This window comes from Balaenoptera physalus, assembly GCF_965194825.1.
Source record: "Balaenoptera physalus genome assembly, chromosome: 20".
In the NCBI taxonomy this organism is placed as follows: domain Eukaryota; kingdom Metazoa; phylum Chordata; class Mammalia; order Artiodactyla; family Balaenopteridae; genus Balaenoptera; species Balaenoptera physalus.
Genome location: NC_138901.1, coordinates 56873769 through 56898828, shown reverse-complemented (window position 1 = coordinate 56898828; position 25060 = coordinate 56873769). Strand labels below are relative to the sequence as shown.

At 45.4% G+C, this 25060-nt stretch overlaps 3 protein-coding genes across 14 annotated transcripts; 1 reads left to right on the top strand and 2 right to left on the bottom strand.

Moving 5' to 3' along the window:
* The first annotated feature begins 147 nt into the window (after positions 1–147).
* KRBA2 (KRAB-A domain containing 2) lies at positions 148–22938 on the top strand. Of its 12 annotated transcripts, none has more exons than XR_014257458.1 (7): positions 148–1019; positions 2530–3345; positions 4331–7822; positions 16445–16724; positions 21907–21973; positions 22222–22329; positions 22844–22938. XR_014257458.1 is itself a non-coding variant. In XM_082441448.1 (3 exons), exon 3 carries the CDS (start codon positions 4351–4353, stop codon positions 5584–5586), a length of 1236 nt encoding a protein of 411 aa, XP_082297574.1. In that variant the 5' UTR covers positions 148–1019; positions 2530–3345; positions 4331–4350; the 3' UTR covers positions 5587–10533. The 12 variants fall into 12 exon arrangements, 1 of the variants encoding a protein (XP_082297574.1); XR_014257459.1 differs by having other exon boundaries at positions 16440–16724; XR_014257457.1 differs by lacking the exon at positions 21907–21973.
* On the bottom strand, positions 18557–19155 carry LOC309649986 (outer dense fiber protein 4-like; the record flags this gene model as incomplete). The annotated part of the gene is made up of 3 exons (XM_082440694.1): positions 18557–18714; positions 18906–19064; positions 19149–19155. 3 exons carry the CDS (start codon positions 19153–19155, stop codon positions 18557–18559), a joined length of 324 nt encoding a protein of 107 aa, XP_082296820.1.
* ODF4 (outer dense fiber of sperm tails 4) lies at positions 19057–23821 on the bottom strand. Its single transcript, XM_082441502.1, is given in 3 exon segments — positions 19057–19537; positions 22803–22813; positions 22816–23821. Coding segments are annotated over 3 exon segments (708 nt in total). The 5' UTR covers positions 23254–23821; the 3' UTR covers positions 19057–19278.
* Positions 23822–25060: the final 1239 nt, after the last annotated feature.

Here is a 25060-nt window from a genome sequence, read left to right as displayed (position 1 = left end):
ACTCACCGCAGCTTCCGCCGAGCACGTTGCAGGCTGGGCAGGACCCCGGAACACAGCCTCCGTAACCGAGAATAGGAGTAAGGTTCCTTCCCGCCGCGGCGTCTGCAGAGGGCCCCTCGGGAGGGGCGGGGCTTCCGGTCGGCGCGGAGCCGCTTCCGGCCGGCACGGCCGGCCTCCGCCGCCGCGGGCCCACGCGGGCCGGGGGGGACCGGGCGGCGCGGGCGGACGCGGCCGTGGGTGGGGCGGCCTTCCGACCCTGCGGCCCTGGCGTATTCCTTTTACCTTCCGGACCTCCCTCTCCGGCAAAACCACCCGGATCGGCCTCTCTTCCCGCTGGCTTGGCTAATTCATTTCACTCCTCCTCCGGAGTTGGCTGCCCTCGGAGGAGTGGGCGGGCCCGACTAGCAGGCTGAACCCGCGTGGAGCCGGGCGCGGTGGTGCCGAGACCGCGGGACTCAGGACGGCACAAAGGACTTGATGCCCGAACCAGGGTTTCGGGAATAATCGGGAGTTTGTATTGTGGAAGGTGCGGGGACACTGCACTAAGTGCATTATCTGCATTATCACCGAGTCTTCCCAACAACTCGTTGTGATGGAGAGTGGTATTCTCCCCATTTTATAGTTGCGGAAAAGGAAGCCTCAGTAACTTTAACCCAGCCTACTCACACAGTAAATGATAGCGTCAGAAATTGACTTACCATGCCTCTGCAGTGTCTCTCTTCTATACCTGTAAGCCAAGTGCTTGACAAATGCCCTTTGAACATCTTTCGTCTCAGCTCTGTATTCATCGGCTCTCTGAGGGGATACAGCGAGGCAGAAGCCTCAGCCCGTGCCTTCTAGATTTGTACACTTGAACCAGTCGACTGAAAATGCAGAGCGCTCCATGAATGGTGCGGGCTGTTCAGAGGCGGGAGAGATGGCAGTCAGCTGGAGCGCATCAGGAAGGATGCTGATTTGAGCTGGGTGTGATTTGGAAGAAGCTGTTCCAGGTCCGGGACAGCCAAAGCAAAGACTCGCAGGTGGGTGAGGAAGGAAGATCTTTCCAGTTTTCTCTAAACAAGCTCATTTATCAGCCCACCAGCACAGATCACACCAGGAAGTTGGCCATCTTTCTTTGGGGCCTCGTTTCTTTCCTTTTGCTTTAGAACAGGTGTTGAAAACTCAGGTAACTACAGGGGTGGGCAGCTAAGGTGAATAGTTAGTAGCTGGCTTAAAGACTGTGGGAAACAGAGTGTAGACTATCTAAAGGGAGTGGCTGCCTCCCCACTCCAGCCAGTTGTTGCCAAGTAGCAAAGCTCCCAGTATGACTGCATCGTCCCATTTTTCATGAAAGCCAGAAATCTAGATTTTTACATGAACTCCCCAGTCTGTAAATATAGGTAAACCATTCAATTTTTAAAGCACAAACACTGGGTAGACTAACCAACATCTGTCTATTAGCCAAATGTGACTCTTGGGCTGTGCTTTAGAATTTCATGGTACAGGGTAAGGACCATTTCTCATATTGAAGACTGAGATTTTTCCATCTTTTGATTATAAACTATTTCTAGCGTGTCTTCTTCATTCTTTTATAGGATGGAGATGAGGCCTTTCCTTCCCATGTAGTTCCCTGAAGGGCCTCAAATAGCAGCCAGTGCAGCCAATTTCTGAGAGATGCTGGTTTCAGTGAGAAGTCTGGAAGGTGCTTCTCCTGGATCCCATTGAATATCTTGTGGTTTCAAGTCTCTTCTAAGGACTGTGGGATGATAATACATATTCCTTGGGAAACAAAGCCCCGTGTCAATGATTATATGGGACTGGCGGATGAAACAGACTGGTTTATTTACTGCAGGACTTCTCAGAGCCTTTAAAAATGTCAGTTTGCACCGAGGGTCTTGAGCTCAGGCTTAAAGAGCATATTATAAACATTCTGTTTCTTCGATCCTGAAATGCATATTTTTCACCTTTAAAAAATCTGGATGTGTGGGCAATTCCCTGGCAGTTCAGTGGTTAAGACTCTATACTTCCATTGCAAGGGGCACGGGTTCAATCCCTGGTGGGGGAACTAAGATTCCGCATGCTGCGCAGCGTGGCAAAAAAAAAAAAATCTGGATATGTTCATTTAATATAGGGCCTCAGTTTTTCCTCTCAAAGGAAAATTGTCATTATGTCAGTGGTTTTACAGTCAGCAGTGTCTTTAGAATCAGGAATGTTCCATGGTTAACCAGTGATGCCAGTCGAGGGAATTCGAAGCCTTTTTAGTGGAGGACATTCAGGATCTGGAAGCAGGCTCAGCTTAACTGAGACTCTTGCTCAGAGCTTTTAATTGTTTGCATCGGGACTTCCCTGGTGGTCCAGTGGTTAAGACTGCACGCTCCCAATGCGGGGGTCCCGGGTACCATCCCTGGTCAGGGAACTAAATCCCACATGCATGCCACAACCAAGAGCCCGTGTGCCACAACTAAGACCCAGCACGGCCAAACAAATAAATAAACATTTAAAAATATATATATTTTTTAAAAAATGTTTCCATCTTTCTCTGCTTCTCAGGATTCTGCCCTACCCCTCAGCTCTTCATCTGATGGTTGGCATCTCGGGGATCTTGTTTTCCTAAGATTATTGGAATTCCTGTGATCATCACAGGAACTCTTCCCCTGGCCTCATCACCATCCTGTGTTCCAGAGTTGTTCTAACTAAGGAACCTCGGTTTAGACACCTGAGTATCAAGTTCTCTTCCGGAGGAATTCTCCAATCTTGGTGGAGTGTGGACTCCATTTTGGGTATCTCTTTGGCATGATAATCTCCTGACATATCTCTATGTCCCTAGATGTAATCTTTTCATTTCTGGAAACAGGCCCTGCTGCCTCTATTCAGAACCATCAGGCCTGTACCTGGAAGTGTCTCCCGGCCTTGGAGTGCTCAAGTTCTCTTGGACTCTCTGCTTCATTCTGGAAATATGTGGGCTCCAGCTCAGGCAGTGTCAAAACAGGTCAGGCCTACAGACCTCCCAGGAGGACAAAACCCCTCTTCCTCACCCACGTAGCTGGATTCATCTTGCTGGATATGAGACCTTTCCTCTCCCTCTGTTATCTTTTCTTTGTGTAATACTCACGTGACTGACATTCAGTCATGCATGTGGGCGCGCCTTTGTTCCCAGTACCTCCACTGTCTCTTTCCCAGTCCTGCTGCAGCTACTCCTTAGCCCAGGACCCGAGACAGAACCGCCCCTGTGGCAGCAGCTGGCATCATTTCAGGAGGCTGTGACATTTGAGGATGTGACCAGAGATTGGAAGTGTCAAGAGGTCTCTCAGAAGGATTGCAGCAGGGACACAGTGCTGGACAGTTGCAAGAAGACAGTCCCTCAGGGTAAGGACTTGTCTTCATTTACTAATCCTGTGTACAATCAATGGGGGAAACCACCATTTAAAAATATCCCAGGAATTCCCTGGCCGTCCTTTGGTTAGGACTCCGCACTTCCACTGCAGGGGATCCGGGTTCGATCCCTGGTCGGGGAACTAAGATCCCCCCGCCCTCCCTCCCCAACCCCGCTGTAAGCCACGTGGTGCGGCCAAAAAAAACCCAAAAAAATCCCACCACGTTCTCCTTGAGTCTCCTAAAATGAGGACTGACTCTTCAGCCACAAGAAATTAAGTTGATTGTGGGAAAGCTTAAAAGTCCTCTCTGGCGCTAACTTCAAGTTCACAATTTACTATTGTTATGTGGGTTCCTTCTAGCAACGTTCTCCCATTTGTATTATTTTGAAAGGAATGGAGGATGAGATATCAGCCTATTATTGCCGTAGGCATTTCCATTTATCCTCTCCTCTTCAGTTAGCAAAGACAAGTTAATTAGGTTTCACTGTTTGAGCTAACAGTTTTATTATTTACTCTGTTTGCCTAAAGTCAAAAATTGCTACATATTTGTATATATATCTTGCTGATTTAAAATTCTGTTGACATGCTCTGGTTTTGAATGGGCCCAGTGGGCCCGCTAGTTATCTTTATTCTTTATTTATTTGGTTGTGCCTGACCTTAGTTGCGGCAGGTGGGCCCCTTAGTTGTGGCATGCGAGCTCTTAGTTGCAGCATGCATGTGGGATCTAGTTCCCTGACCAGGGATTGAACCCGGGGCCCCTGCATTGGGAGCATGGAGTCTTAACCACTGTGCTACCAGGGAAGTCCCTCTAGTTATCTTTATTCTGTTATTGCTTTATACCATTACCTTAGTAATCTTCCTTCCATGTGTTCAAAAATCAGATGAAAGAGTTAATGAGGAACTTTGGAGGGAAGGTCTTCCAGATGGAATATCAGCAAACTTATTAACCTTGTTCTGTTTCTTTCTGCCTTTCTTAGGATCCTTCTTACAGTTCTCCATGATGCCACAGAGAGCTGGAAATGATCCCCCTGGTATTTCAAACCCAAGTGAAATGGAAAAGGAGATAAGTAACATGAGAGAAAAGTTTCTCATCAGCGTGACAAAGTTAGTGGAAAGCAAAAGTTACAACAGCAAGGTATTTTCCAAAGAAAAGTACTTTCAAACAATAAAGGAAGTGAAAGAAGCTAAGGAGAAGGGGAGGAAGTCATCACGTGATTATCGCCGTGCAGCAAAATATGACGTGATCTCTGTACAGGGCACAGAGAAACTAATAGAGGCTACTCACGGAGAACGAGATCGAATACGGTATTACGTACACAAGGAAGAGCTGTTTGATATTCTTCACGACACACATCTCAGTATTGGCCACGGCGGGCGGACACGCATGCTCAAGGAGCTGCAAGGAAAATATGGGAATGTCACCAAAGAAGTCATTGTCTTATATCTGACTCTGTGTAAACAGTGCCACCAGAAGAACCCAGTATCCAAGAGAGGGCTCGCACCCAAGCCCATGCCATTTAAGGGCATTGACTCCAGATGCCAAGTTGAAATCCTTGACATGCAGTCAAATGCTGATGGTGAGTTCAAGTTTATTTTATATTACCAGGACCACTTGACCAAGTTTATTATTTTACGGCCATTAAAGGCCAAACAGGCCCATGAGGTGGTCGCTGTCCTGTTGGATATTTTCACAGTTCTTGGTACACCCACCATGTTAGAATCTGACAGTGGCTTGGAGTTCACAAACCAGGTTGTCAATGAGCTCAATGAGGTATGGCCAGACCTAAAGATTGTCCCTGGTAAGTACCACCCTGGCCAAGGCCAAGGCTCCCTGGAGCGAGCAAGCCGTGATATCAAGAACATGCTAAGTGCCTGGATGCAGAGTAACCGTTCACGTCACTGGGCCGAAGGCCTGCGATTCATGCAGATGGGGAGGAATCAGGCCTTTGATGTTTCCTTGCAGCAAAGTCCATATGAGGCGATGTTTGGTTGTAAAGCCAAATTTGGACTCTATTCCTCACACTTACCCCGGGAAACCGTGGCTGTTTTACAAACAGAAGAAGAACTAGAAATTGCTGAAGAACAGCTAGAAAGCAGCCTTTGGATCAGGCAGGAAGAAAGAGCTGAGGTCGGAGCAGACCGATCTGACATGGACGAGGACGTCAATCCCACTCCTCCCGAAGCTGCAGAGCCCAGCACCTCCCAAGGGGCCCCAGGTCTCTTCTGCTGCTGAACAGACACCTGCCTCTGGGCACCATGTAGCCACCTGAGAACTGTTGCCAAGGCCCCAGATGCAAGGAATGAAGGCCACACTCTCAGGAAAGCTGTCCATAGTAGTCCTGGCTCACAGGGGGAAAGCAACTTGGGTCTCTGATCTCGGCTGCCATAAAAAATTACCACAAATGTGGAGGCTTAAAACAACAGCACTTTCTTCTCCCATAGTTCTGGAGGCTAGAGGTCTGAAATCAAGGTGTTGGCAGGGTTCGTCCCTTCTGGAGGCTCTGAGGGAGAATCCATTCCATGCCTTTCTCCTTTGGTGGCTGCCGGCAGTCCTTGCATCCCTTGGCTTAGAGTAGCACAAATCCGGTCTCTTGCCTCGTCTGCACATGGGTCTTCATGTGGCCTTCTCCCTTCTGTCTGTCTGTGTGCTCCTTTTCTGTCTCTTACAAGGACACTGTTGGACACCAAATCTATGTCGTTGGACTTAGGGCCCATCCTAATTGAGGATGATCTCATCTCAAGATCCTTTTTTTTCAATTAATTAATTTATTTACTTTTGGCTGCGTTGGATCTTCGTTGCTGCGAGTGGGCTTTAGTTGCGGCGAGCGGGAGCTACTCTTTGTTGCAGTGTGCGGGCTTCTCCTTGCCGTGGCTTCTGTTGTTGCAGAGCACGGTCTCTAGGTGTGTGGGCTTCAGTAGTTGTGGCACACGGGCTCAGTAATTGTGGCGCACGGGCTCAGTAATTGTGGCACATGGGCTCAGTAGTTGTGGCTCACAGGCTCTAGAGCACAGGCTCAGTAGTTGTGACACATGGGCTTAGTTGCTCCATGGCATGTGGGATCTTCCAGGACCAGGGATCGAACCCGTGTCCCCTGCATTGGCAGGTGGATTCTTAACCACTCTGCCACCAGGGAAGTCCCTCAAGATCCTTGATTTCATCTGTGAAGACCCTTTTTCCAAGTAAGGTCACATTCACGGGTGCTAGGGGTTTGGACTTGGACGTATCTTTTTGAGGGGCTGCAGTTCTACCAATTACAGTCAGTGGAAGAGTATGTTTGCCTGCAGAACATGAACTGATGGGGTCTGAAGCCTGTAGAGCTGGTGGGACTGCCCTGCATGTATCTAGTGCCTGTTCCTGCTTCTAGACACATAACCCAAAAGATGGGGGCATAGAGAAAAAGATGTCGGTGAAGGACAAATAACGAGAAGAAAAGAGGTTGATCTAACATGCCCCAGAGATTGACTGCCCCACCAGGCAATCAAGTTTCCTGCTTCAAGAGAAATCTGATGTACCATGCCCACTCTCAGAATGGCACCCACAGGGATTATTGTGTGATGTGTCTGAAACATATTTTAAAAATAGGTCAAAATTAAGGCATGGCTGGGATTTGGGTCTGAGTCTGCCAGTTTTCTATGCCTCAGGCACAGCACAACATGTATTCTTGGAAAGGGTCAGTGCATTCCAGGAAGTGACCAGTAGCAGGGAAACAACTAAGGACTCCGGAGCAAAATGCAAAAGTTGGCCTGAGGTCACTGCTCCAACCAGAGAAGAATAGAGCAAAGGCCAGTCTGGGTCATAGTTCAGAGTAAAGGGAAGAGTAATACCCAGGATCTGTGCACTGCTGTATTCTCAAGGCCTGGAACAGTACCTAGCCCATCGGCGGTGTTCAGTAAGAATTTGTTGAGTGAGCAAATGATTCTTCAGAGATGGACACTGGGAAGGAGAAGGGGCCTGCAGTCCCTTATTCTCCCGTTCATTCTTCCTGCCTATCCTAGAGCCGTCTCAAAACCATTCTGATTGCCCCTGGCGCTGGTTTCGTCTTCTGAAAGAGGCAAGAACAGTCCTGATGGCGCCTACCTCATGGGGTCATTGTGAAAGACAGTGAGATAATGCATGTGAAGTTCTAGATGTGAGTTGTCCTTGCTGTCAGCAGATCTTATCCTCCTTGTGAGAGTTGGAGATCTCTGTCCGTTGCCATTCCTTTGCTGATTAAACAGTGTTAAGCTGGATATCCAGGAAGGCTGCATTATTATTAGAAAGGAGATGATATCACTTTCCAGCTTGTTTGGGGGGACCAGAATCTTGCTCTATCCTTGGCCAGCACCTCACGTTCCGTCCTTTCTGTATCACTCAGGCTAGCAGGGCCTTGGAGGCCCAACTTGACTGATGGTGCCAGCCCTCCCCCCATGCTGACTTCCTGGTTGCGGAGCAAACCAGGAACCACATCATCAACTCGTGTGGGTGAGAGGTGAGATGAGGCACGACACTACTGCCTTTCCCAGGGGGTGGCCACAAATAACCTAGGTTTCCGGAGCTGCTGCATCAGTCTTCCTCCTTTGCTCCTTAGGGTTGGCAGTGGAGAGAGCTGGAGTGGACACCTAGACCCAGTCCAGCCTTACTCTGCATTAACACATTTCAGCATCTGGAACAGAACTGACTGCTTTCAATTTGCAAATATATTTTGTCCACCTAATGTTTTTTAAATGTAAAAAAATTAATTGCCATCACTTTCAAAACAGAAGATTTCATATAAAAATCTGGATGTCCAGTACCTCTTGAAAACTTGGAAGATCTGGCCCCGCGCATTTTTGCAGGGCAGCAGAGGACCAAGTGGTAACCCCCAGGAGGCAGGCCTGCGTTCTACACTTGGCCACCATCTGGGCCATTCCTGTATTTTTGCATATGCATTTCTGTGGCCTGTTGCTAGAGAAAGGCAAGTGAAGTCAGAATGTGAATAAAGGCCAGAAACAGACCCATGCCTCTAGGAATTTATGACAAAAGGGGCATTTCACAACTGGGAGGGGTTGTATTATTCAGTTAATGGTGCTGGTCAGTTATACCTCAATTAAAAAAAAATAACGGTGCTGGATCATATAGCTATCCAACTGGAAAAAAATGAAGTCTGATCCCTAAATATAAAAAACAAAACTAAAAAATATTGGGGAAAAAGGAGATTTGGGGGATCTTGGAATGGAGAAAGCCATCAAAGAAAAGGTTACTATACTTGGCTACATAAAAATTTTAAATATCTATGAAAAATAATACCTTTAAAAAAGTGAGAAAAGGTAAATGACAGGCTGGAAGAAAATATTTGCAACATCTAAAACAGACATAAGGGACTGTCAACTGAAAAAAAATGCATAACCTAAAAGTTGAGAATTATGGTTTATTCAGCAGACTTACTGAGTACTTAAGCCCGGGATACAGCTTCTCAGATAGCTCTGAGGGACTGGTCCAAAGAGGTAAGGGAGGAGCCAGGATATATAGCAGTTTTTGCAAAAAAAAAAGGAAAGAGAAAAGAAAAACCCAAAACAGGTAATCGAACATCAAAAGATTACTGCTAACTTTTTAAAAAAACCAGACATCTCAAGTTAATGAATTTAGCACTTTTCTGTGTATGGGAAAATGCAAGAGTCTGGGCTTATTGAAATTATCCCTTTGATATGCATCTTAACTAGGGACCAGTATCCTGTTTTTCTGCATCCTGACTCTCCTCAGGGTGAGCAGTCGTGGGCAGCTGCAGGGGCTCATGACTTGATGGTCACAACATCCTTTGTTTACTGATATTGCAGGCGACATTCTTTGTCCACAGAATCTAATTTTTAAAAGAGCACTTACAAATTAATGAGAAGAGCAGCCAATAGGAAAGAGCAGAGGTTAACTGCAGAAGAAAAACAAACAGGTAGCTGTGCCCTGGTGCAGCTGTGGTGGGATGGAAGCATGCTGGACTTGTTATCAGATCAGGGCTGTCCATTTATATGAAACAGATTCAAGTTATTTGAGGGTTTTTATTTTTTCTGCCATGCATGGGGGAGAGGAGAAAAATGTGTAGTGGTACTGTCTTGTTTTAACAGATATCTGACTGATAAGGAACTATAGTAATGGTTATACTCTATTCAGGACAGCAGTTTTCATTTCCTGGGGCTGCTGTAACCAACTGAGTGGCACAAAAATCTATTGTGTCACAGTTCTGGAGGTCATAAGTCTGAGACCAAGATGTCAGCAGCGTTGGTTCCTTCTGAGTGCTGTGAGAAAGAATCTGTTTCGGGCCCCTGTTTTAGCTTCTGGTGGCCTCAGGTGTTCCTTGGCTTGTAGATGACATTCTCCCTACGTCTTCACATCATCTTCCCTCTGTGCATGTCTGTCTCTGTGTCCAAATTTCCCCTTAGCATAGTGGATTAGGGCCCACCCTTAATGACCTCACTTTAACTTGATCATCTGCAGAGACCCCATTTCCAAATAAGGTCATATTCACAGGTACAGGGCAGGGGATGGGGGTTAGGACTTCAGCATCTTTGGGGTGACACAGTTCAACCCATATAGCAGCAGCCAATCAGTATGACAGTTTTTTAAGAGGTAGTTTTTATGAGGTATGGCAACAACTTCCAAAGTCTTAGAAGACTTACAAAACCCCCCTATTTAAATGATACTTACAAGGGCAGATTTATTTTAACAGAAAACAGAAGAAATGAGTTACCAGTTACAAACATTCATACAAATCTCCAATATCAATTCTTGAGAAAGATCTTAATTTAATACCTTGTCTGACTAGATTATTTGGCTTTGTTTTGTTTGTCTTGGCGGGGTCCTAACCACTCTATGGCCAGGGAATTCCCCTTGGCTTGGTTTTAAAATGCAGAACAGTGTCTCTCCTTCCACATCGTCCGCAGGAGAGAGGGAATGTTGCCATATCTTTCTGAGGCTCCTTTTGTTAATTATGAAGACTTACATTTTTTAAGGCTCATCTCTGGAATTCTGTTATGTGGCCTATGGAACTCAATTTTACTAGGAAACGTAAATGGAGAATGGGCTAAAGATGATTTGACTTAACAGTGAAGCAAGGATCCTGCAGCATTTTTTTCCCACAGGCTCAAGCCTGTAAACTTGATACGTAACCTTGAACAAATCCCCTGAGCTCAAAGCTCGCCTGTAAAATGGGGACGATGATAATAATAATCCCAATTGGCGGCTTCCCTGGTGGCGCAGTGGTTGAGAATCTGCCTGCCAATGCAGGGGGACATGGGTTCGAGCCCTGGTCTGGGAAGATCCCACATGCCGCGGAGCAACTAGGCCCGTGAGCCACAACTACTGAGCCTGCGCGTCTGGAGCCTGTGCTCCGCAACAAGAGAGGCCGCGATAGTGAGAGGCCCGCGCACCGCGATGAAGAGTGGCCCCCACTTGCCGCAACTGGAGAAAGCCCTCGCACAGAAACGAAGACCCAACACAGCCATAAATGAATAAGTAAATAAAATTTAAAAAAAAGAAAAGAAAATAATAATAATAATCCCAATTGTGATAAGGTGTGTGAGAGAGGATGGGCATGGGGGGAGGGGCTTGTTTTCCCTCCAGTTTAGGGAGCTTTCACAGAGCTCCGTCTCTACCCAGGATGACCAGCCAAACTAAGGCAAGTCCTTTCCTCCAAAAAAAAAAAAAAAGAGAGATTTGGAGGCAGGAAAGTAGCCAACGTGGGCAAGTCCTATTCGAGTCCACGCCGGACTGGGTCCTCCCTCCTGGCTTCTGCCACTGGCACAAGGTTCAGTGCCCTCTGCCTATTCACACGTCCAGCCACATTCCAAGCCCTTCAAGGTTGAATGCACCTCGGTTCTCCATCTGCCCCCCCGGGGTGGTTCAGGAGTGCAGTGGACAGAGCAACTCTGTTTTTCAAACACACTTCTGCTGTGGTCAGAACACTTCACATGAGATCTACCCCCCTTAACAAACTTGAAGTGTATTGTTGACTGTAGGTGGAGTGTTGTATAGCAGATCTCTAGGATTTAATCATCTTGCATAGCTGAAACTATATACCCCCTTGAATAGCAACTCCCCATTTCCCCCTCCCCCCCAGCCCCTGGCAACCACCATTCAGTCTCTGCGTCTATGTGTTTGACTGTTTTAAAAAATACTTCACGTGAGTGGGAGTGGAATCACACAGTGACTGGCTTATTTGATCTAGCATAGTGTCCTCAAGGTTCATCCACGTTGTCACATATAGCAGGATTTTTTCTTTTTTAAGCCTGAATAAAATTCCCTTATATGTATACCACATTTTCTTTATCCATTCATCTGTCAGTAAATATTTAGATTGTTTCCACATCTTGGCTATTGTGAATAATGCTGCAGCAAACATGAACGTGCAAATACAGATCCTGATTTCAATTCTTTTGGATAAATATGCAGAAGTGGGGTTGCTGGATTATGTTTTTTTAATTTCTATTTTTAATTTTCTGAGGAACCTCCGTGCTGTTTTAATAGCAGCTGCATCATTTTACATTCCCACCAACACTGTACCAGAGTTCCAGTTTCTCCACATCCTTGCCAACACTTAGCTTTTGTTTGTTTTTAGTAATACCATTCCTAACAGTTGTGAGGTGGTATCTGCTGTGTGGTATGTGGGATCTTAGTTCCCCAACCAGGGATCAAACCCGTGCCCCCTGCAGTGGGAGCGCAGAGTCTTAACCACTGGACGGCCAAGGAAGTTCCCCTTTGTGTATTCTTTAATTGGTCTATTTGTTTTTTTGCTTTTGAGTTGAAGGAGTTCCTTAAATACTTTGAATATTAACCCCTTATCAGATATATGGTTTGCAAATATTTTGAGAGAAGATGGGAGACTCAGAGATTGATGCTTTAGTGAATATTTTCCACTTACGACTTTATCAAAACTAGCCTAATATTGTGGAATAGAATCTGCTTTTTTGCAGCTGTAGGGGAAGAAAAAACATTTTCTTTTGATATTTCTGAGATTCTATTCCCGGTAGTTTTTTGAGGCTACACATTGGAATGTCATTAGTTAGCTCTGAGACAGGAAGGGGGAGGTGTCTGAGAAGCTCAGACTTAAACTCTTGCTTCCAAATTATTCTGCATGCTTTCTGGACATTTGTGCAACAGACCATTTAAAGCATGGTTTGCCAAGGTGAGCTTCAACACTGTGTGGGCCAGTTACCTCTGCACAGTTATTTTAACCTTTTCAGATTTGGTGGCTTTGGGTTGTATCAATAGAATTTTAAGGGGAAACATTTTGGTGGGGAGGGGAGCCCTTTTTAAATATGTGATTTACACATCTTTCCTTTTGTTTTGGAGAAATTTTCCAGAAATTGATTTGAAACCTGAGATACTTTGAAATATACAAGAGTAAGAACCCTCTGTTGTTCACAAGTTAGCCAATGGCAGAATAAGTTTGTCCCTGGAATCTTCTTCTGAATTTTATCCAAAATTCTATTCCTTTGAATTATTGAAACTTGGTTTCTTTTTTTGGTTCCTGGTTCCACTTTATCATTGTTATCTTGGCACTAATCTTTGTTTACCCAGGCTCTGACATTTTTACCCTGGAATTAATTACCCCAGATGGTCTGCTCTGCTGTGTTTTCCTAGCAAACAAAGTGGACAGGAAATCTGAGCTTCCTGAGCCAATTGGCTTTCCGCTTTAATATGAGGCTTTGCGTTTTACAGAGGCATTTATCTTATGTCTACTTTTCTTATTTATAATTGATTAAATATATGTATTTTTTGGTTTAGATCGAATTATATTTTCTCTTTTTCCATTTGAAATTTGGTCCTGACATTTTGTCTTTTGCTTCCCCAAGTCTCCTTTGTAGAATCTTCCCGTTCTATTTAATTTGAACTGGTACATCCTTTCTGTCGAGTAGCTCCTTGTTCAGAATAACTTCTCCGCTGGTCTAGGATCTCTTTTCACTTTTAGACACTTCCCTTGACATAACTAGCAGATGAGCCTCTTATCAGCCTTTCCTCCTTGGGTTTTGCGCAGGTGGGTCATGCAGTGACCAGGTGTTTGCCCCCCTCTTTGCTCTTCTTTGGAGGATGTCCCCTTTCCCTATGCCTTTCTCCTGATGCAGTGACAGGAATCCTGGAAATGGCTGCCTTAATTGCAGGGACCCCTAGGATCTTGCCTCAACACTTAACGCACATCACCAGTAATAACCCTGAAACACTGTCTCTGCCCTCAGTGGAGTGGAGGGAGCCAGTCCTGACACCTGGCAGCTGCCACCCTTCCGCATCTCCAGATGCAGGTATTCTCTGTACCAGGGAGAGAGCCTCCTTGAAATCTATCAGTCTTGGCTTTCCCTCTTCCATCTCTCCTCACCCACCCACTTCTCTAGCCTATCTCTTTCATCCATCCATTTGACATTTATAAACACCAACCATGTGCCAGGCATCATGCTGGTTTACCATCAAGTCATCGGTTGTGATAGAGAGTGCTAAATGCTGAAATAGGGCACAAAGCAAAGATTTACAAGGGATCCACACAAAGGTCACTTAAGCTGAGTTTTGAAGGACTGTTTGCAGTTCACCAGTGAACATTCTCCATTCTGCCTCCTTTGCATCAGAGGACTTCTTACAGGGGAAATAGACTTGGTAAGATCCTCAGTAGAAAAACCTGGCAGATACCACCTTAACGCAGTGATCAAATGAGCATCCCCATTGTTGGTACAACTACTGGTGCCTCCTGATATGATGCACTGAGAAGAACACAACGACATTTCTCTGATGTTTCTACCAAAAATGCATCACCTGAATGTAATTATGAGGAAACATGAAACCAACCCAGATAGAGGGGCATCCTACGAAATAACTGGTCAATGTTAGGAAGACAAAGAAAGACTGAGAAACTGTTGTGGTTAAAGTAGGTGAAAGAGACATGGCAAATGAATTCAGTGCGTGATCCAGGACTTTCTTTTCAGTGGACATCACTGGGACAATTGGCAAAATCTGATGTTATATTATTATATCAATGTTAATTTCCTGATATTGAGACTTGTGCTGTGGTTATGGAAGAGAATGTCCAGAATGTTTTTAGGAAATACACACTGAAGTATTGGCAGGGAAAGGGGCATCATGTCTGCAACTTAAATGGTAAAGAAAAATAAGTGTGTGTGTGTGTGCATGTGTGTAGAAAGAGAGAGGGAGGGAGGGAGGGAGAGAGAAAAAGCAATGTAGTAATGTTAACATTTGGGGAAATCTGGGTGAGGAATATAAAGGAATTCTTTGTACTGTTCTTGCAACTTTTCTGTAACTCTGAAATGATGTCTCCACCCCACCACAAATTTTTTTAATTGTCAGAGTCCCACCAAGAGGACAGACAGCTTTGCCTTCTTGTGACCAGTCCTTAGGTCTGGGGACCTGTGAACATGGGGATACAGGGCAGTAACTCTTAGGCTTGCAGAAGCAGGATTCCATGCAAGTATGGCCACGTCATGCAGCTTGGGGAATCTTAGCTCCCCGACCAGGGATTGAAACCAGGCCCCAGCAGTGAAAGCTCAGAGTCCTAACCACTGGACCACCAGGGAATTCCCATGCAATCAGTCTTCATCGCCCAGGTTGCAGATCCCAAAAGGTGACTGAAAGTCCCCAGCCCCTGTGCCATTTTCCTCTCTGTACATAAGTATATTTCAGGGATTCAGTAGAACGTAGTGTCTGACAAATCCCTGTGCAGATAAACAGACACAGAGCCAGAATTCTCACAAGTACCACAGACAGTTTCTATCCCACTGACCAAGCTTCACCCTCAAACAGTGGTCCCCCACAGAGAACAATTCTTCCTTCCCGGTGGTTGAATCCTTCAATGACATTCCTTGCTGTACAGCAAGGGTTCTCAACCTGTTTCTGTGAAATGCTCTGTGGAGGCAGGAAGGTATAACCCTTGAGTTTTCTCCATTGTAGAAAATTAAGCTCTATATTCTCTCTTTCTTCACACTTGGTTTTTTCCTTTTTAAAAAATTAATAGAATTTATTTTTGAGAGCAGTTTTAGACTCACGACAAAATTGAGCACGAAGTACATAGAGTTCCCACCTACCACCACCCCCCATACACACACACAGCCTCCCTCACCATCAACATCTGGCATCAGTGTGGTATGTTTGTTATAATCGTTGGACCAACATTGACACATTATTATCATCCAAAGTCCATAGTTTACATAGGGTTCACTCTTGGTGGTGTACATTGTATGGGTTTTGACAAATGTAAAATGACATGTGTCCACCATTATACTGTCATATGGAATAGTTTCACTGTCCTAAAAATCCCGTTGGCCCTCCCTCTCTACTCTCTAATGCCTGGCAACTGATCTTTTCACTGTCTCCATAGTTTTGCCTTTTCAAGAACGTCATATAGTTGGAATGATAGAGTATGTAGCCTTTTCAGACTGGCTTTTTTTTTTTTTTTTGGCTGCGTTGGGTCTTCATTGCTGCGCGCGGGCTTTCTCTAGTTGCGGCGAGCGGGGGCTACTCTTTGTTGCGGTGCGCGGGCCTCTCATTGCGGTGGCTTCTCGTTGTGGAGCACGGGCTCTAGGCACGCGGGCTTAGTAGTTGTGGCACACGGGCTTAGTTATTGTGGTGCACGTGCTTAGTTGCTTTGCGGCATGTGGGATCTTCCCGGACCAGGGAGCAAACCCGTGTCCCCTGCATTGGCAGGGGACTTAACTCCCCCACTCACAACACAGCAAGAGTCTGGACTTTCAGCTGGTTGATGCTGGAATGGGATGAGACGCTTGGGGACCTTGGGATAGGTGAGCATATTTGGCATGAGGGAGGAATGTAAGTAATTTGTAACCAGAAGGCAGACTCTGGTAGTTTTAAAATATACCCACAAATTCCTTTTTTGTTTTTTTGGGTTTTTTGGCTGCATGCAGGATCTTAGTTCTCTGACCAGGGATCAAACCTGCGCCCCCTTCAGTGAAAGCACAGAGTCTTAACCACTGGACCACCAGGGAAGTCCCCCCACAAATTCTTGATACTCTTTCCCTCAATAAGTGAAGCTTAATTCCCCTCGCCTTGAGTGTGGGGTGGACCTAGTGACTTGCTTCCAACAAATAGAAATATGATGAAAGTGACAGTGTTTTTCCTCCAAGACTAGGTCACAAAAGGCACTGGAGCTTGCTCTCTTAGATGGTTCACTCTGGGGGCAGCTAGCCCTGAAGCAGCCCATGAAGAGGCCCTTGTGGCATGAGGCTTCCTGCCAGCAGCCCAATGAGTGAACCATATTGGAAGTAGATCCTCCAGCCCCAGTCAAGCCTTCAGATGACATCAAAAGACTTCAGATGACCCAGCTGACACTTTGACTATCACCTCATGAGAGAACCTGAGCAAGAACAATTCAGCTAAGCTGCTCCCAGATTCCTGACCCCAGAAACCATGTGAGATAATAAATATTTATTATTTTAAGCTGCTAAATCTGGGGTAATTTGTTATCCAGCAGTAAATAATATACCAGGTCTTTATCGAAAGAGGAAAATTACATATAGACTGGAAGAGTGGCCCCTTTATTTATTTACGTTACTTGCCTAGCTTCTGTAAGCACTTGAGTTTATGACTCCTACAGAATTACAAAATCACTTTCTCTAATTAGATTTTATCTATATCTAAGGCAGAAGTCATGACATCCCTATGTTTTGTGTCCCTTCCCCAGGATGACTGATTCAATAAGTCCGCCAATAAAACCTTGCTAGCTACCAGTGGTAGGAGCATAAGGAGGACATTGAATAGGGATTTGTGGAATGTCTGTTCTGCCTAATTTTCAAGACCCTGTATTACGTCCTTTGCTCAGAATATTTGCTTGTAACTAGGTTAGAAAATCCACAACTGCTGGTCAGGTATGGTAAGGATAAGAATCTCAAAAAAGACTCAAATAAAATAGAAATTAGTCATATATATTAAGTTGAATCATATGAAATTGCCAATATTTAACTGCTGAAACAGCAATATCATATGATTCAGCCTAATAATACATACATTTTTAACATATCCAGATCCACTCACAATTTGTCCCTGCACTCCTCCGGCTTGCTGGCATCATGGCTCTATCTGGAGGGATATTACCTGATACAGATCAGTCATGGGAGACCAGCCTTGCTGTGCAAGATGCCTGAATCCCAATAGTCATGGCTAGCACCGCCCAAGCCAGCTGTCACATGTCTTCATGTAACGTGTCTTTTGACCTTATGGCCTGATTTTACTATTTTCCTTTCTTGCTCTGTTTTAGTATGTTGTTACAGAGTGGAGGACATGGGAGATTGAGTAGAAAGCTGTAGCAGCCAGAGAATCAAGGCAGTGAAGTTGGGGGTGGTGGTGAAGGTGTTGGAGATGGTGGTGGTGGAGGTGGAAGAGTTGCAGCTGGTGATGGTGAAGGTTTTGGGGATGTTGGAGGTGGTGGAGGTGTTGGAGATGGTGAAGGTGTTGGAGATGGTGGTGAAGGTGTTGGAGATGGTGGTGGAGGTGCTGGAGATGGTGAAGGTGGTGGCGGTGCTGGTGGTGGTGATGATGGTGGTGGTGGAGGAGATGCAGGTGGTGGTGGAGGTGGAGTTTGAGTTGATGCTGGTGGTATCCAGGCACAGAGCTTTGTGAGTTCTCAGTCATCTGAGCTGGACGCCGAGGGTGGGATTGCTCCTGGGCACCCGGTACAGCCACACCCCCTACTGTGCTCTCCTTGTGTATCCTGCTTCTTACCCTGGAGCCATTTTGCCCTGAACCCTTCACGATAAATAAACCAGCAGGTTCATTAGTTATCTCTCTCTCCTGATTACTCCCCCACCTACTAATAACGAATGCTGGGATAGGGGAAACAAAGTTTAGAGAGGCTTAGCACTCCAGAGGTGTTTGCCTGTGCACAGTGTGCTGTGAGAGAGGTTGGGCAGGTTTGGGGACCAAAGGGCCCCTATAGGCGGGAAGAACTGGGAAACAAACTTGTTCTTTCTCCCTTCCTCTCTTTCTTCAAGTTATTGTCTTGTCTCAGCAACTGCAGGACGTGATAAACAAGAGACAGACAATTTATTCCACATCATCTCAGCTGTAGGCAAGGCAGGAACAAGGAAGAGGTGTGCAAAGCTGGCCTAAAATCCTCCCTCTCTAATTCCTTGCAGTCATGAGGGCCAACCTACTCAAGAGTTCAGGGGGAAGGATGGGGAGAGGGATTCAAATGAATGGACAGAACTTGGCGCCAGTTCAGAAAAGATTACAGAGATGCCTCCTTTCACTCAGGGTCCAGGACTTCCTCCTGATCGACAGCCGTGTTTGAGGCTACTTGCTCATTCACAGATTGGTGTACGGAGCTGCTGGAGGACATGGTGCCAGAGGGATGGCTCAGAATCAGACACCAGGACCTTGTATGGTTGAAGTAGCAGAGCGCCGCTGGGAAAAGACAAGGGGATGGGGGAGAGTGAAGTCGGAGAGTGCGAGGAAAGTGGCAAAGCAGGGTGAGGCCAAAGGGAAGAAGAGTCTCTAAGAACCTATCCCTGGGGATTGACAGCCCCTCCCTCCACACTTTCTCTTCCCTGACCCACCCGTGTTCCATGCTTCCCAGGGCCCTCCAGGCCACTCACCACAGGTGACATATAGGATAAACACCAGCCAACCAATGAAATAGCTCCAGCCGATGGGGATTGATAAATTCTTCTTCAGCTCGAAGATCCAGACGTTAATAGGGAACAGTATGAGGGTGAATAAAGTGAAGAAAACTGGGAGACAGGAAGCAAAGAGGTCTTATTTTCACCCAAGAATCCCAGAGGGACTCTTCCTCATCTGTTGAACTACAGCCACAAACCACAACTCCCATCAGTTCACACAGGGCATGCAGCCCCAGAGGTTCATGGGAATCAACCCCTCCACCTCCACCTTGCCAGTGACCAGGAAATGATGGAACTCAGTTCTCAGTCAACGACTACCAGTTCTGTTCTCCCACCACCCACAAAACCCCTACCCCACTCCCAAAGAAAGGAAGAGGGAGAAGCGCCAGGAAGATGTGTTAGGTGAAACTAAGGACCGTTTCCAGAGCTCGGGGGCACCTTCAAAGAAGCTCATGACAGTCCCAAGCCAGCCAAAGAAGGGCAATCTCTGAAGACCAGGTATGTACGGCAGGTGCAACCAGATGGTGAAGATGAAGCCCAGCCCCAAGGCCAGGCAGAAGGTTATCTTGGCCACCCCGAAAGCTGGGTGATTTGTCCACAGCTTAAAACTGTCTAGGGAAAATGAGAAAACAGGATGAACTAAACAATCACAAAAGACAAAATATAATCGAATGAGCAAATAAGAGAAAACGTTCAGGGCTGTAGATAACCAAAGAAATGCACATTTGAGATAACAGTAAAATATCACTTTCACTTATTAAATAGGCAGAGATTCTTGATATGGAGATTGTGCGATAATCCCAACCATACGAAAATAATTACCTCAAAAGAAAAACTGGACAGAGGACTTGAACTGCAAGTCTCAAAAGAACACGAATGTCCAATAAAGACATGAAACTCAACACAAAGAACTGCAAATTGAATGTGATTTTTTAATCTATCGAATTAGCAAAGATCAAAACAAAATTGATGATATCCAGTGTAGGAAAGGATTTAGAGAAAAGAGGTGCTTTCACACACTGCTGGTGGGCAGCATTTCTGATGGGGACCTGGCACAAACTGTCCCCCCAACACCTAAATTGTTAAAGCCCTTTGACCCAGCAATGCATCCTCTTGGAATTTATGTTAAGGAAATAATCCAAGATATGCATCAAAATTTAAGTACAGAGATCTTCTTTGCAGAGTTATTTGTATGTCTAACAATAGATTTGTTAAATAAGTTATCAGGTACTCACACATTAGATTGTTATGTGTTCACTAAAAATGAGGATATGATAGATCCTTGTCTCTAAATAGAATGTCTCTAAGAAGAAACTAAGGAGGGAACCTGGAAGCCAGAGGTGGGAGGCTCACTTCACTATGTAATCAGTTGTATTTTTTGAATTTTCACTGTGTTTGTATACTATGTAATCAAATTTTTAATATAGGTGATGTTATAGTATAATTATTTTATGATACAAATAAATGCTTACCACTGAAAGATGGAGTTTGCAACACAGAGCATGAAGAATGATTACAACTTTGAAAAACTAAAAATATATATTTGTTAAAATAAAAATAAAGATATATATTTATTTTATATAGATACACAAAAGATTGGAAGTAAATCTGTTACAATGTCAACTGTGATTATATCTGCGTGGAGAAATTTTAGGTGGTTTTTATTTTATTTCTTAAATTTTCTGCATTTCCAACAATAATTGTGCAACTTTTTTTAATAAAAAAAAGTATATATTCATGTATTTAAAGTTAATAGTCATAATGGAAAAGAATATGAAAAAGGGGCTTCTCTGGTGGCGCAGTGGTTGAGAATCTGCCTGCCAATGCAGGGCACACGGGTTCGAGCCCTGGTCTGGGAAGATCCCACATGCCACGGAGCAACTGGGCCCGTGAGCCACAATTACTGAGCCTGCGCGTCTGGAGCCTGTGCTCCGCAGCAAGAGAGGCCGCGATAGTGAGAGGCCCGCGCACCGCGATGAAGAGTGGTCCCCACTTGCCGCAACTAGAGAAAGCCCTCGCACAGAAACGAAGACTCAACACAGTCATAAATAAATAAATAGAAGAACGTGAATTTCTAAAAAAAAAAAAAAAAAAGAATATGAAAAAGAATATGAAACTGAATCACTTTGCTATGTAGCATAAATTAATACAACATTGTAAACCAGCTGTACTTAGATAAAATAAAATTTTAAAAAAGAATAAAGTTAATAGTCATTGCTGGCAAAGGTACAATGAAATAGCCTTTTCATACATTGTTAGTGGAAGCATAAATTATCATACTTTTTGAAAGCAACATGGAAAATTTTATTAAAAACCTTAAAGTAGTTATACTTTTTGATCCACTAAACCCACTTTGGGAAATCTGTTCTGAAAGATACTAAACACAGAAAAAACTTCATGATTAACAAACTCTGTTGGTCCTTTTTTCTCAAGTATGAAACTGGAAATAAATTTGCCAAGAATAGGTAAATAAAATAGTCAAGTAAAAGGTGATAAATCTATTAAGTTGAATAGTATAGTCATAACAGGGAAATGTTTATTATAGCTGATAAAGATAAATTTCAAGATAATATAAAATAGATAATAAAGATAATTTAAAAGATATAAAATAATTTATGAAGAATGACTATAACTATGTAAAAATCATTCAAAACTTGTTCAATTTTAGAAAAAGAAGCCTGGGAATTCCCTGGCAGTCCGGTGATTAGGACTCCACGCTTCCACTGCAGGGGGCACGGGTTCGATCCCTGGTCAGGAAACTAAGATCCCACATGCCGCATGGCGTGGCCACAAATAAATAAATAATCCTGGAAAAAAATGAGTGCTAAATAAATAGCCAGTAGTGACAATCTTTGAGTAGCCTGTAGAGCAAAAACGCATGTAGGTGCTTACATGAGTTTTTGAGCCAGACACACCTGAGTTTTAATTGTAAACCTCCATTATTAGATTGATACGTATGAATTTGCTCTTTTTGCAGGTGAAAAGAGGTCAAAAATTGCCCATGTCATGTGGTTCAACCTAATAGCTTTATGGCCCTGAGCAAGGTAACCTCTCAGTTTTCACATCTGTAATATAAGGATAGTCATCCCTAGCTCTTAGGATTGGTGGAGGGTTAAATTAAGCAAACAGAATAAGGGTGCAATAAATGATAGCTGTTGTTGCCCCAAATTTATTCAAATAAGGATGTGTTACTTTCATAATGGAAGTAAATAATAGCTGTGTAACTTAAAAAAAAAAAGTTAACGAGGTAAAGAAGTGGAATTGAGGGGTCAATAGCTCTTGTTTTCCACAGGTGCTGAGCAAGGAGGCCCAAACCTGGGAGGTGAGGGAACAGCAGACATGAAATTAACAACAATAGGGAATGAAGTAGCTGCAAGAACTCCAGGAAGGAAGGAGCAAGGTAACCAGACATGGAAACCCAGAGCTGGCCCAGAAAAGCAAAGCCTGAGGCCGGACGGAAGAACAGTGGTGAGAAAGTGGGCCTGGGGGAGAGCTTTCTGGGGACTCCTCAAGCTCTGGGTATGCAAGCCTCGAGGAAGGAAATCCCCACCTCCCTGGGGCTCTTCTCCCAGGATAACAGTGAATTGTGTCATTACTGAGTGATTCACGTGCCCCCTCATGCATTTCTGTAAGCACAGACTTGGCTGCGAGACTTAACAAAAAGCGGCGATACTTTCCATTGGGTCAGGAGAGTCAGTTTGGCCAGACTGGGGAGGAAAAAATGATCCTTGGGGGTCTCAGGGCCAGCGGAACCATCTTACCTGCCAAAAACGTGGGGATGACCAGAGGGAGGGGCCTAGAATACCGGGGTACAGATGTCGAGGCCAAGGCAGGCTAGAGCCCTGGGGTGGGTTGGGAGAGCAAGGGTCTCACCTTTCCCATTCTCTGAGTTGGAACAGCTCTTGGATTTGCAGATCTGCAGGAGCCCCAGGGACATCATGTGAACCGACGTGTCGATTTTGGTGCTAACATTCATGGGCCAGTGCTGGTAGAAACGGATCCTCGAGAGGTACAGCCATTTCTTGGAGAAGACCATGACCAGCAGCAGGATGAAGGCGATCAGGCTGAGCTCTGAGGCCAACACCTGCGACATCCAGCGAGAGCTATGTGTAATCCTCCACTGCAGGGGCATCGGAGAGACCCAGCGATGCTCCACGTGGTGGCCCATGGTCACCTGCCTGTTACTGTCGGGGGTGGAGACGCAGTTCGGCACCCCTTCGTCTCGTCCCAGGCTCACCTCCACCCCCTCCTGCTTCCCAGCCCTCCCAGCCCTTTCCAGGCTTCTGATGCTCATCGCTTTCTCCTCCTGACCCAGGGAACTCATCCCTAATGTCCCCTGTCCCCATCTTGAGCACCCCCTGACTCTCCTTCTATCCTCCACTCCATCTCCCCCTTCCCTTGCCAGGGTCAGTTGTCCCTCATCATTTAAATATTTTCATCAGGCAGAGCAGTGGCCACCACAGGGCCTGGGATCTGGGAAAGAACAACACATTCAGCAGGCCAGGGCCCCTAACTGCCATGGAATATTCCTGGGGTGGGGGGACGTCAAATGGGGGAGGGGGCCCACAGCTTCACCTCCAACTCTTTCTGGAAACCCTGCTCCCGCGGCCTCAACTCAGAACTGTGGGTTTGATGCCGCCCTTCGTCTAAGAGCAGTGGTCGCTGAGGGTCTCCTTTTCTCTTCCCACGTCCTCTGCCCTAACCCCACCCCCAAGTGCTCACTGATGAAGCAGGAGGAGGGAGAGGAGCTTGTCCCCAGGGAGACATTTGGAAATGCCTTCCACGGGTGTCACCAACCTTCTCCCTACTTCCCCCACCTCTACTCACTTCTGGTCCACAGTTGCCATTCCTTCCCCTCTTTTGACCTTTTTCCCTTCTTTTTTTCTCAGCACCAGAAGGGAAAGGACATAGGATGAGGAGAGGACATGGGGGTGTCACACGGTCTGAGAAGATTTTTCTAAGCTCCCTTTCAAGCTATAGCAAAATAAATCTGAGTCACCCGCGGCAGCCTGGTCACCGCGCCTTCCAGACCTCAGTCAGCCTCTGGAATTCTCACGACGAAGGAGCCTTTCAAATCTGGGATGTGAGTTTGGATCCCACCAGAGGTGGTTCACTTTGCAAAGACAGTGATACATGAGGTTAAGAACGCAGGCTTTCGGGTCCAGCAGGCAGAGGCATGGATAACGGGCCTTCCTCTTAATGGTCTTGTGACCTGCAGGATTCATATAGCTTCTTTTCTTTTTTTTTTGGTGCAGCTTGTAGGATCTTAGTTCCGTGACCAGGGATTAAACCTGGGCCCCGGCAGTGAAAGCGCCACGACCTAAACCACTGGACCGCCAGGGAAGTCCCCCTATAGCTTCTTTATGCCTCAGTTTACTCATCTATAACACAGCACAATAATACTCATCTAGATTTGGTTTGAGTATGGAATAAGATAATGAACAAAAAGCACTCTTTGGTAAATTCCCAGAAAGTGGAGTTATTATTGTTAAGTTGTTTTAACTGTTTTGCCCTCTTCTACTAGCAAACAGAGAAGGAGCAAAAAACACAGAGGTGTTTGGCAGGCATCCTTGCCGATGAGTGGCTGCAAATGATGGAAGGGAACCAGAATTAGTTTAAGCCAAAGGGGAGTTAATTACAGATTGTGAGGTCACGTGCCCAGCTGGACCTCAGAATAGTAGGAATCAAGAATTCAAATCCTAAACGTATGGACACCAAGGCGGGAATGTGGTGGGGGGTTGGTGATGGTGGTGTGATGAATTGGGAGACTGGGACTGAGATACATACACTAATATGTATAAAATAGATAACTAATGAGAACCTGCTGTATAAAAAATAAATAAAATTAAATTAAAAAAACAAAACAGAATTCAAATCCTGTGAGGACTCTTCCTCTGTGTCTTAATCTGTTCGGACTGCTATAACAAAATACCAAAGACTGGGTAGCTTATAAACAACAGAAACTTATTTCTCATAGTTTTGGAGGCTGGAAGTCCAAGATCATGGTGCCGTCCATCATAGCCGGCATGGTCGGGTGATAGCCAGATTCGAGGTCATTGAGTTCTTGCTGCATCCTCACGTGGAGCTAGGGAGCTCTATGGGGTCTCTTTTATAAGGACACTAATCCTATT